Below are 13,320 nucleotides of genomic sequence, written 5' to 3'. Positions count from 1 at the left end.
TAGTTAAAATTCAAAGACTTTTTTACAGAAACTTGGATTGAAAATGATTAAAGTTTTAAAAACATTTTTTATCAAGTAATGCATAACAAAGCAGAACATTTTATTTTTTTAAGAATTGTTTACTAAAAAAAAACAATTTAATTAACTTCTTATTGTATTTAAGTCCTGATAAGTACAACAGGTCGCGGTAGTTTTAACTAATGATATCAAACTTAATAGACACTAAAAATAAGATTAAGTAATTAATAGCATTTATAAAGCTTTTTAAAGTGTTTCTGGATTTTTTTGATTTTGTTAGAAACCTTTTATATAATTTTAGTAACTTAAGCATTCAAGAATTTTTATAGTAAAGCTTAACTTAATTTGTGCACTTCAAAGGTTTATAAATGTTTAATTACATTATAACTTTTTAATAAACTGCTAGAATTAAAATAATTTTAGTAAAATTTATAAGTATATGAAGAACTATAATTTTGAAAAGGTTTTATTTGTTTATATAGCAATTACTAGCTTTGGCCTTACTAACTTATGATAATTGGGAAATTGTAGTTCCATTCCAGATATAATCTTTTTAAATATGGAGTTTCTCATTGGAATGCAATGTAAAGACTTTGTCCTGGTGGCTTCAGACACTGCTGCAGCCAGAAGCATTGTACAATTTAAACAAGGTTAAATTTTTGTTAGTTAACATATTTAAAAAGAATATTAAACCATAAATTTAAAAATTAGTAAACTTGACTTAATTTTAAAGTACACGTTATATGGAAGTGATAAGTTATGTAATGTCAAAACTGAACAGTTTTTTATAAAATTGTTTAAAGTATTTAGATTATCATCAATTTGTGTAATAAGGTTATTGTCAGCTTTTTTTTAAACTAAATAACTTTTTTAGCTTCAAATAAGTTTTAGTAATTGGTTGGTCTATGTAAAATGAAGTTATATTCATACTTTAAGATCTGCTGTACTCTAGAAGTACAATAAAAAAACTTAAATAGTATATCAAACAAATTTTCTTATACTTGAAAGAAAATCTAAATAAATGAAATGTTTATTCAAGGCTTGTCTTAATGTCTAACATTGTAAACAAAAGTAGATTCATATTTAATTTTTGTATTATTTGTTGCTTCTTTTAAGCTTTTGGAAATTTTTTTTTTGAATTTTAATCAATCCAAGTAGAGTTGTAAGTTAGATATATTAAACTACAGCAGGCAATTGGTAGTTGTGGGCCAAATTTCAAAAGTATTTGTGAGCTGCAGTTTTGTTTTAACTTATATTTTCATAATAAACCCTAAATACCTAGTGTAAGTTTTATTTTTTTTTTTCAATTTTGCATAAGACCTTTTTTGCTCCTTAATTTAACCTCTTTTAACTATATAGTAATTGGTTAAAACTTTCTTTTGTGCAATGTATTTTACCATTTGTTTTTGGCATCTAATTTATAATAAAAACATGCTTTCATGTTGTAGTTTTGCAACCAGTGAATTAAAAGATAACCATATGGCAATTAAACTTTGAATTTTGACCCATTAATGAAATTTTTTATATATGTAAATAAACCACTTACTTTTTATTGTTTGCAGGGTTGCTACACACTCAAGGTAACTCAGAATATTTATTTTTTAACTTAGGCTAATTCTAGAGTCTTAAGAGTTAAAATCTAGTATATTTTAAATAAAAAAAAGCAAATATTTGGAAAAAAAAAAAATTTAAGATAAAAAGTATACTGAATAAATTATAGTTACTAATGTTGTATTGATAACTACTAAAAAAAATCACAATAACGCTTTTAAAAAATTGAACTTAAAAATACTAAACTTAAATGAAAAAGAAAGTATAATTGTATCTTGAATTTTAGATGTAGTACTTTGATAAGATATTTTAGTTTTTTTAACTATGGTCATGTATTATAGCTGGTAGGAAAAAAAAATCAAACTCACATAAAGGACTGTTATAAGAAATGTTAAAATATTTTTTACTTGATAACAAAATTTGTTAATGTTTTGAAAATTAAGAATCAGGAAGTTACAAATCAGCTTTTATATGATCTTTTTAGTCATTATTTATTGCTGTTTCAAGTTAATAAGTTTTTGGCTAATTTCCTTATTAAAGGAGGTTAATAAAAATTTATGTATATTCTAAATATTTTTGTTTTAAATTTAAGATACTTTTTAGTGATCATGTAATTAATTTTTATTATGTATGCTTCAGAATTGCTACATACTGAAGATATTTTGAACTTTTTTATAATTTGATTTTGGTTTGTAAAATTTTAAAGTTTAAGTTCTGAGTTGCTTTTTATAGATTTAAAAAATTATAAATATTTTATGAGATATCATATACCTGGTTAAATTTGGACAGTACAACAGACTCCTTATGGGAGACGCAAACTAAAACATCAACAAAAAGACTTTTGTATTAAAAATCTATCTTATGCGTTTTTTAAGAACTTCAAATTTTCAAGAAATGATCTTTGCAGTATTTAGAAAGATATGTCCCAACAAAGTTTTAATTTTTTGAATTTTTTTATGACACATTTTTCTAAATATTGCAACAAACACTTCCTGAAAGTTAGAGGTATTTATCTCAAAAAACGCAAGAGATAGACTTAAATCATTTCTATTAACATGCCATTTTAGTTTTCTCTTCCCATAAGGAACCTGGTGTACTCTCTTTCTTCAACGGCTATATCTCATAAAGCATTATGTAATAAAATAGTGTAAAAAGCAACTTAAATCTTAGTTAGAATTAGTGATCTACCAGATCAAAAATTCGGAATGGCCATCTTTTGCTTGGAACCAGAACTGGCCGGGTCTTAAACTTTCATAAAGATTTTGGTTTTTGATCTTGTTTTATATAGTTTTTACTAAGCTACAAGATGCTTTTTACAGATTTAAAAAATTCAAAATATTTTTTGAGATATAGCCAGTCAAAGTTGGAAGCAACAATAGGATCTTATGGGAGGCGCAAACTAAAACGGCAAATAACTAGAAATCACTAAAAATCTATCTCCTCCTACGTTTTTTGAGATAACTACCTCAAACTTTCAGGAAATGTTCCTTGATATATTTAGAAAATCTGTGGGAAGGAATTTTGAAAAAAATTAAAAATAAAAATTTTATAACAAAAAAACCGAAAAAAAACAGTTTTTTTTGTTTATTTTTTATATAAAATTTTTATTTTTATTTAGTCAAGCAAAACAGACTAATTAAACTTCAGTTAAATCTTTTGTTGTACACACAGCTGTTTAACAAAAAGTTATTAAGTTTTCAACTCAAAATGACCAGCATTTAATCTACTTTTGATGAAAACTTTAAAAGTTTTGGAGTAGAAAATATATTTTTAGTTACATTATAATAGATATAGGGAGATATGATTTGGTTCTTCTTTTAAATAAAAAGAAACAGGGTTTAAACACGGTCAGGGTACTAAGATAATTCAGGATAGTTTTGTAAACTTGAGAACTTTCAAAATTTCAGAAAATATATATTCCAGATTTTATTTAAAATATAATTTAGTTGGTTTAAATTTCATGTAATTTATTTTTTAACTATATTTTTTGATAAAACTCAAGATGACTCAGTACAGTTTCATTGGCAAATAGAGTGGCAACCCTGTAGAAATGTGAGACAAATCTTCTCATTTTAAATTTAATAAATTTTTAACAATTGCATCTTTTATTTCTCCTTAAATAAAAATTCCAATTGCATGGAATTTTTTCAACATAAGTGAGGAAGACCCTTGTTAATGCTAATGCATTTAAATTTGCAATTTGCTGTCTTAGCAATAAACTCATTAAAAGAGGTAATGCTAATTTTTGCAGCACTTTTTTCTAAAGCATTTGAATTCAAAATATCAAAGAAATGTCATCATCATCCAATAAAGCAGTCAGCGATAGTTTGTCCCCAACTCCAAAACAAAAGAAGCTATCAGCAATGAACCAAGCTAGTATAGAGAGTTTTCGCCCTGTTGAACAATGTAAAATAAACAATCAACAAGTAATCAAATTTCATAAAAAATTATGAACATGATTTCTATGGTCAATCAACCATTTTGAATTACTAGCAATAAAGGTTCCATAGACCTGTTAGCTGCTTTAGAGCCAGGTTATTTGATTCTGAGCACTAAATATTTTACTGATACAATGCATCTCATACTTATGAAAGTTAGAAGATAAACAAACTGAGTTATCAGAAGCTTCGTTTTTGTTATTTATAAGTGACACATAGGCTAATTCGAAGACTAAGACATATCTTTCTATAACAGTGCATTGGTTAAATGAAAGCTTGTAGTACAAACATTGAACTTTGTACTGTTAGGAAATAGGAGGTTCTCACATTAGCTTTAATATTTGTGAAAATTTGGGTGTTAATATAAATCGCATTCACGTTTTTTTTGCGTGATAATGCATTTAACATAAAGGCTGGTATGTTGATTTTAGAATCCTCTTCAGCACTCTGTTTCATTCACACGCTTCAACTGATAATTAAAGGTTCACTGATTTCAGAAATTAACCTAAGTGTGTTAATCAGGGTTGCCAAAAAACTTGGAAACCTGGAAAAACCTAGAATTTTGAACAATATCACTAAAAAACCTGGAATTTAAAACAATTTTTCATGTTAAGTAGAAAATTTTGATTTGAAACAAAAAGTCTACCATATAGATAAAACTTTTTGTCATCATCAAATTTTTTTTCTGTTATAAAACACATTTGAAGTATCTCCTCTATGTTTTTATAAACCAGTTTTTTACCTTAAACTTGACTTGAAACTAAAAACAGACCCAAAAATGTGTTCCTTTAAAAACCTTGAAAAAGTTATGAAAATCTTGGGGAGATTTTCCAAAAACATTTGGCAACCCTAAAAAATAGCCAAGACCCGTCAAACTATTGGCCACTTTAATCATTCTTATACAGCATGCGAGAAAATGAAAAAACTCCAGGTCCCTTAAGGTTCATCAGTGTCAAAAAGCTTTGTTACTTGTGCAAGATATTGAAATAACAAAGAATCCTACCTAATGCTGAAAAGAATAAAAAAATTAAAAACAAGTTGCTAACAACAAATTTAACTGAAAATATTCTTAAAGCTGATGAAAGGAAACTTGTTAGCCTCCTTATGAACTGCTTGAACCTATTTATACAGTAAAACAAAAGTGTAGTAAAAACCACGCATTGCCGTCAAGTGTAATCCAGCAAGCGGCAGTACTAAAAAAGTTTATTTAATCATAAAGCTAATAGTCCACCAGGTCTAGATCAAAGTAGTTCTACCACCTTGGCAACCTTGGTAGAAAGCATAGAAGAGGCTTTCAAATATATAAGCTAATAGTTATACTAATAATAAGCATACAAACAAACCTTCATGATGTTGACTTAATTTTACTCACAACAGCTGTTGATCCAAGGTATAGACTTTACTTTTCCCTGCTAATCTCAAACATAAGGTTGTAAGGCTACTGAAATCACAAGTAAAAAAAAACATACTGTGACTGACTGATGAGTCCCAATCAGGACGAAACTGGTATCAGTCTACCAAAAGCTTGTGGTCTGATGATTTAATTGGTATGATCTAACCTTGTCATAAAACTAAATAATATTTTTGATTATTGAGTCTAAATTAGATAAAGTGAAATACAAAATAAAATATCAAACAATAGTACAAATCACTCATATGAAGTTCAAGAATTACTGATTCAATATATTAAATTGTTGTCAAACATTCAAAAAATCATCCAATAATTACAACACAACATTACGCTACCACGCATCAACATTAGATAATAAATTATCTACATTATATACTTTATAGGTTGAGTCTTTGAAAATATTTTTTCAAAAGTATCTTTTATTGGTTTAAAAAAGTTTATTTATATATATTTGTTTTTAAGATTAAAAAAAAAATCAAAAAACAAACTTAGGATTACACAGGACAGTTTGAGGTCAATCAGGACAGTTTTTAGTCCATAAAGGAAGTTTTTTTGTACAGTGGCAACCCTGTACAAAACATTAACATCTCTTAATATTTTTTAAGCTTTCTAAGTACAGTAATAATTCAAAAAAATTGGAGCCATTGAACTTATTAGTTTAGTTAACTTTTTTTAGACAAAAAACAATGATTACTGAAACTATAAATTTTACCAAAGGTCAGAATCTGTCCCGAAAAATCAAGGCCAGAATAGAATCATTAATATAGTTTTCTGGCTAAAAAAAAGTTTTAGTGAAAACTTTGCAAACAGCTTTTTAAGACATTTCATATTTTTAGCTTTTTGGAAAGATCTTAAATGTAATAAACTGTTTGTTCGTTTGTTTACAGATCAAGAAAAAACAATTGAATTGGGTAATAGTACAATAATGTCAGTTTGTGGTGAATCTGGTGATGTAATGCAGTTTGGTCAGTACATACAAAAGAATTTGCAGTTGTACAAGATGAGAAACGGCTATGAGCTATCACCTAAAGGAATGGCACATTACACCAGAAGACAAATTGCTGACTCACTCAGAAAAAATGTTAGTTGTTAATTTTCTGTTAAATATAGTACATAACTTGAAATGGACTAAATTTTAAAAATAAGTCTAAAAAATTAATTGAATCTTATAAACTTACTTATGTTTAGTTTGTAGAGTATTACGTTATTAAGTTTGAATAAATTAGAGTTTAATTATAAAGCTCTTAAATTAAAAAAAAACCTTTTTCAATAACGTTTAAAAGTATACTTAGTAATCTTTTGTTCTTCGCAAAGTTGTGGTATTAAATTAGGTTACATGACAATTCAAATTCTTAAAAAAATATTTAAAAACTTTATATCAGTAAATAAAAAAAAAAATAAATACATATGTAAATCATATTAATATCTACAAACCTCTTTTTTTATTTTTTGTAAAATCTTAAATTATTCTCAAGGTATTTTAAAGTTACTAAAATTACTATGTTGTATACTTTGTTTAAGCCATATCTCAAAAAATATATCCTGTTTTGCCAAAAGAAAAAAATGCCTTGTAGATATAAATTTGACCTTTATATGTAATTTTTGTATTAGACAAATATACATTACTTTTTTTTTTGAGGCCCTTTCAATTTTTTTATAAGAATTTTAATTGTCGGAATTTGAATAGTTGTGCACCCATTAAATTAGGTGTATTATTTTCTAAGCAGTGCTATGTGATAATTTAATACATATGTCTAATTTTTTTAAACCATAATTTTAAAAATAAATTTTTAGCCTTACCAAGTAAACATGTTAGTGGCTGGACATGACAAAAGCATAGATAAATGTGAGTTATACTTTCTTGACTACTTTGGTACCTGCATGAATCTTCCCTTTTGTGCCCATGGATATGGTTCAAATTTTATTCTTTCTACCATGGACCGTCACTACAATGAAGCTATGAGTATTGAACAAGCTGTAAAATTGCTTAAGAGATGCATGGGAGAGGTATGTTGATTATTTTTTAGATAGTTTTATGATAATTTATAATATGTTGTTAAAGGTTCTAGTCCAAAATTTATACTAATATGATAAAATAACAAAAATGCCAGCAAAAAGATCCAAAATCTTTTTCTTTAACTCAGTCATTAAATAAATGTTAAGTTATTTTAAGTCTTGAATTTATTAAAGGCCGAAGGGGATGCAAAGTGATTTATAGAATTTTGTACAGATGTAATAAAACTTTACAAAATAATAAATGTCCATCAAACCTGGAAATTAGGGAAAATTAAGGGCATAGGGGGGATAAACACCCTTTTTTGGTTTTTGATCATACTTTTTATAGTTTTTACTAAGGTACAAAATACTTTTTACAGATTTAAAAAATTCAAAATAATTTTTGAGATATAGCCGGTCAAAGTCGGAGGCAACAATAGGTTTTTTATAGGAGGCGCAAACTAAAACGGCAAAAATAGACTATTTCACTAAAAATCTATTTTCTCCTACGTTTTTTGAGATAACTACCTTAAATTTTCAGGAAATGTTTCTTGATATATTTAGAAAGTTCTGTCGGGAAGAATTTAAAAAAACAAAAAAAATATATAAAAAATAAACAAAAAAAAACAGTTTATGCCCTTAATTACTTTGAAAACTTAAATTTATTAAAAACTAGTTTTTAAGAATCCCGGAATATTTGACTCAATTTTAAAAGTAATCAAATTAATATAATAACTTTTAACTAAAAAAAATATTTACTTCAGTAATCTAATGAACAAAGAAGACCTATCTGTAAACACAAACAATTCTAATTTTTTTTTTACAATTGTAAAAGTATTCTAAAGTAAACAAAATGCTTTAAATTTTTTTCTAAATTTCAAATTTATACAGAAGCTAAAAATGTTAAACTCGATATTGCTAAAAACTAGTATATCTATTAAAACTAGTGTAGATAATATTTAACTAGCAAATCTTACGAAATCTTGGTATATTAATCGAAAAGTAACATATACAGGGTTCGTGCGCGTCAGGCTAAATCAAGCTAAGTCAGGCTAAATCAGTTTTTTTGAAAAAAGTTGAAAAACGTCAGGCTAAATCAGTTTTTTTATTTTAAAATTTGAGAATCTCAGTTTTTCTCAGTTTGAATGCTTTAAAATTTTTGATTAAAAAAGTTGAGAAATCTTTTTTTATGAAATTGATATGTGAGTTTACTTCTAAATAATGAATTAGTTATTAAAGACAAAATCAGTCAGTACTTGTAAAAATAAATGCTTAAAACCTTTTGTTGAATCTCTAAAAAAATTTAAGAATCTTCATTATTTTGTTATGAGTAGATTATATACGTCATAACTATAAAAATTTTTAAAAAAAATACAGTTTAAACACTACAGTTTAGTTCAACACCTTAGCTGTTTGTTTGAATTTTAATACTCGTGTAAGCGTTTCATTTTAAGTTTTAATAAAACACGACAATGCACGTCGTTTTATTACAAATCTTCTGGTTATAATGTTTTTACTTAGTGCTTAAGTAAATTAACAATTGTGTTTAGTAACATATATTAAATTTTTACACTAGTAATAGATTAGATATAACACTTATTTTAAAACTTATCACTGAATTTGTTATGTTAAGGGCATAGGGGGGGTTAATCACCTTTTTCACAATTTAGTTTTATTTTATTGAGTTGTAACTAAGCTATGAGTTGCTTTTTCCAAATTTTTAAAGCTCTAAATATTTTTGAGATAAAACTAGTTGAAGTCGGAGACTACAATAATACTAATTAAGACCCCCCAATATCTAAAATGACTTTTTAAGGGGATTTTCCTTACTTTAAAAAAATGTCAGGCTATATTGGTCCCAGTCAGGCTAAATGAAAAAAATTTCGCGCACGAACCCTGCATATATAAAAATTTTATTTCTTTGGTTTTACTACTTGATTCTTGTTTTGAATATCAATATTTCTTAAAACTTTTGTGAATATTAAAGTATGGTTTTAATATAATTTTTATGACTAAATATAAAAATGATTTTGATTTTCTTAAAAAACATCGTAGTGAGTCAGTATTTGTTAATCAAACTGATTCTTAAAAAAAAATCAAATTGTAAGTGGGTATTAAGACTACTTATGATAAATCAGTGCTAAGGTTTTTAAACAATCAGATGATAATACTTAATATATCTTGATTCAAAGACTTAGTGTTTGTTGCAACATAATGTTTTTCGTAATTTTAAACTAATAAAAGCACCTTTTAATCTTAAGTTCCTTTTCTACAAAAAAAAGGACCGAAAATTTGTCTGTAAAAAAATAAAAAACTTAATTCCCTGTGGCCACCCTACTAATAAAATAAACTAGTACAAACGTTCAATTGATGTAAGAATATTGACACTTAATTTATGTAAGAAACATCAAAATAAAAAAGCTCTTTTTCACTACTTGACTCGTAATTGGTACACCATTAAACGTTCTCCATAGAGTCATGAAATTTATAGTAGAGTAGATATCTATTACTATACCATGAAGCGCCTTTAAATCCTTAGTTAGCATTGGGTAGTACAACCTTAGTAATTTTATATTTCTCAGGTCTTGTGCCATCGTTTTTAACTTAAAATGGATCGTATTGTAATGATAAATGAGAAGTTCATATTTAGTTGTAGCTTAGACACTTGGTTCAAATTGATTGGAATGTCTTGGGTAATACAATCTTTTTGGCATGATTATGCATTGATGTGTGACTTCTTGGTGAAAATTGTAATTTGTTGAGGACACTTGATTGTAAACTTACGGGTACCATTACTCTGTCCTTGTGAAGTATACTGCTTTACATAAGTATAACGCATCTTTATATCTCAAGTACGCCAAGAATAATTTTCTTCAATGCACCTAGATGCTCTTAAAAGTCTTTTCTCATTAAATGTCTTTTCTACAATTTCCTCCTAGGTAAATGCCTTTAGTGGCATACTTAATTACTTGAATAAGAAATTAAAACAAATTTATCTATCAGATCACTGTGATGCAAATTTACTTTATTTATCAAAGGTTAAATAATGTATCGAAGTATCTTAAAATTACTTTTGTCTGGCAAGTAATGAATTTAAATACCCTGATTCGTGTGTGCTACTTCAGCCTAAAAATAGGGGTTTTCTCGATTTTCAAGACGCAATCACCTAAAAATCTATATTGGTGGTTTATATTCATTAAAAACCTGCAAGTGTATTTTTCCAGCTCATGGTGTAGCAGTTTAGTTATGGTCTATAACAACCGCAGTGTTTCTGCTTAATAAAGTAGCCTAACCTTTACTTTGACTAACTAGCGATTAAAATTACTTATGCTAATCAGTATGCTACTGAGGCGTTGAAATGGTCTTGTTACTATAATCTTGATGGAATTTGTGTTAAGTTTTTGTTAAGGTTTCAATAGAATTAAAACAACTACATTTTTCTTCTGGTTTTTGACTTACAAAAAAACCTAAATATTCTAAAGCAATTGTTGTCAAACCATGGGCCAAATGTGGTATGCAAAACATTTTTCACTCTTTTTTTTTTGTTTAAATTACTGATTTTTGTTGATTACTAAAATTTTTTTTATAACTGCTGCAGCAGCCCGCCAAAAATTTTTTTCTACACATTGCATCTCGCGTTAAAATTTTTCTATAAAAGTTTGTCCTCACTTACGAAAGTCTGTCGACCCCTAATTTTAAGTTCAATTTCTACTAGTAAAAATAGAAAGAAACTTTTTTGTATCAAAACCATGGAGTATAATTAAAAAGTCAGGAATGAATTTATAAAACCAGAAAGAAAATCATAAAACCTGAAAAAACTAAAAAAAAAAGAAATAGCCAATCTTACTTAAGATATTTTTTGCTTATGCACTAAATTAAAGTAAATAGCAATATAATTAATTGCACAAAAATATCACAAGATGCATCTAAAAGTAAGTATAGTATAAAAGTTATTTATACTTATTTTGTGTAAGTTTTTTAATGTTATTGTTTTTATTATTTGCAGTTGAAGAAACGGTTCATCATAAACATTCCAGCAATGAATGTGAAAATCGTTGACAGAAATGGCATCAATAACTATTGTGTACTTGGGGAAAAGGATTATGAACAGTAGTTTGTTGGTTTTCTTTTCTTATTTTGTATAGTTGCTTTAAATTTTTTATTGTGTTTATTGGTAATAAAATTTATAGTAAAACTTTTTAATTTTGTTAATAACTTTTGTAATTGTTAGCCTTGTATTATTTAAGTTATTTTTGTTACTTGAGTTAGTGTTAAATTGGTACAAAATCAAACAATTAAATGGTACAAAAATACAAGGTTTCTCTTTTTACTAGATTTTTAATATCTATAAGATTCTTTTTACTTTTGCTTTACCAAATTTGGTCGGATCTTGGTTTCAAAGCGAGATCGGATCGTATTAATTTGAAAAAAGCATATATCTATTTTTATGGATAGAAAATGTTTATAATAAAAGAATAGTCTAAAGTTTTTGATCAAAATAAACCTGAAAATGCTCAAACCATCAAGCACTGACAAATCGACAGCATACATAATTATACAATAGTTAATTGACTTACATTTTAAAAGATATCAATTTATGAATCTTTTGATAACGATTGAAGTTACAGACGAAAATAATAAAGCATTAAATAATAAATCCAAATGTAAAACTCTTTGTGCCTCATACTCTAATTAGAAATAGAACAATAAAAGCACGTTGATTAATTCATAGTAATTTCTTGTTATGACACACAATTTTTTTAATGTAATTTTTAAGTTTTAATAGAAGTTTTGTTCGTAAGACAGTCAAACTTGGTTAAATATTTTATTCAATGTTCTATAACAGTCGTCGGCATCCTTTAATAGTGAAGTGTTTCAATTGATATATTATAAGTTTTTCGCGGGCCAGATTTGGCAAAAATGTCTTTGCAGGTTACTGTAATTTCGAAAAATTCCAACTATAAAGTAATAAAATGTTTTCAAAAGCTAAGTTGTATTTAAAGTTTGCTGGAAATTAAATTTGCAAAGTACTTACTTGCAAACAGTTTTAATCAAGATTTTAGATACTTTCACCAATTGTTTTATCCTTCAAAATACGTCGAGAGCGTATTAATTAATTATTTAATCACCTCTTGCAAATCTACGCACTCGTTTGGTTACGCACTCTCTTTTACTTAGGCAGTTTAGAGTTCTCAATAAATACAAAATAAAATAATTTGAAAAATATTGGAAGCAACAATAATGAAAGGAACATTTAAAGTAAATATTTTGTATTTTAAGTTTGTGCCTTCTATAAGGAACCTTTAGAATCTATTGCATTGCTCTTTATACTTAAATGTCTTAGCTCCCTTTTATTCTCCTTAATAAAACAAGATACAATGTTCAATAAAGTTTTATTCGAACTTCATAATCTCTTATTTTCAGCAACTTTGTTCCTTGCCCACCTAAGATTGAACTTGTCTCGCATAGTAGACTAGTTCAATTGAGCAAGGAACACGAATGGAAGTTAATTTTTTTGATCAAAATTAGAAAAATCTCTTTTTTTTAATGTATTGTCAGAAAACAGTTAATATAAAGGGTGTGGGAACGGGTCTAAGTTGCACGAAGACAAAAATTCTCGAGTTTACTAAATTGCACGAAGCCAAATTTGCACAAAGCCAAAATTGCACGAGGGAACAAAATTGCACGAAGACGATTTTGTACAAAGGGTCAATTTTGCACGAGTTACATTTTTGCACGTGAGTATAAAATAAAGAAAACAAAAAAAGTTTAGGAAAAAAAAATTAATATAATCAAAAAAGAAGAAAAAAGTTATTGACCGAGAGTAAGGTTTAGGGGTAATAGTGATAGTAAAAATAAAAATATAATTAATAAAAGTAGCAATAAAAAAATATAAAAATAAAAGTT

The 13,320-nt window shown here is 26.7% G+C and overlaps 1 protein-coding gene across 1 annotated transcript; it reads left to right on the top strand.

Annotated features, from left to right (window-relative positions):
- The first annotated feature begins 518 nt into the window (after window positions 1–518).
- LOC145834125 (proteasome subunit beta type-2-like) lies at window positions 519–11,971 on the top strand. Its single transcript, XM_082941479.1, has 4 exons — window positions 519–668; window positions 6,306–6,499; window positions 7,213–7,425; window positions 11,420–11,971. The coding sequence occupies exons 1-4, from the start codon at window positions 578–580 to the stop codon at window positions 11,525–11,527; spliced, it is 606 nt and encodes a 201-aa protein (XP_082797605.1). The 5' UTR covers window positions 519–577; the 3' UTR covers window positions 11,528–11,971.
- The last annotated feature ends 1,349 nt before the right edge of the window (window positions 11,972–13,320 follow it).

Source organism: Thalia democratica, chromosome 4, assembly GCF_965202585.1.
Source record: "Thalia democratica chromosome 4, ktThaDemo2.hap1.1, whole genome shotgun sequence".
NCBI lineage: Eukaryota > Metazoa > Chordata > Thaliacea > Salpida > Salpidae > Thalia > Thalia democratica.
This window is presented reverse-complemented; position numbering and strand designations above follow the sequence as displayed.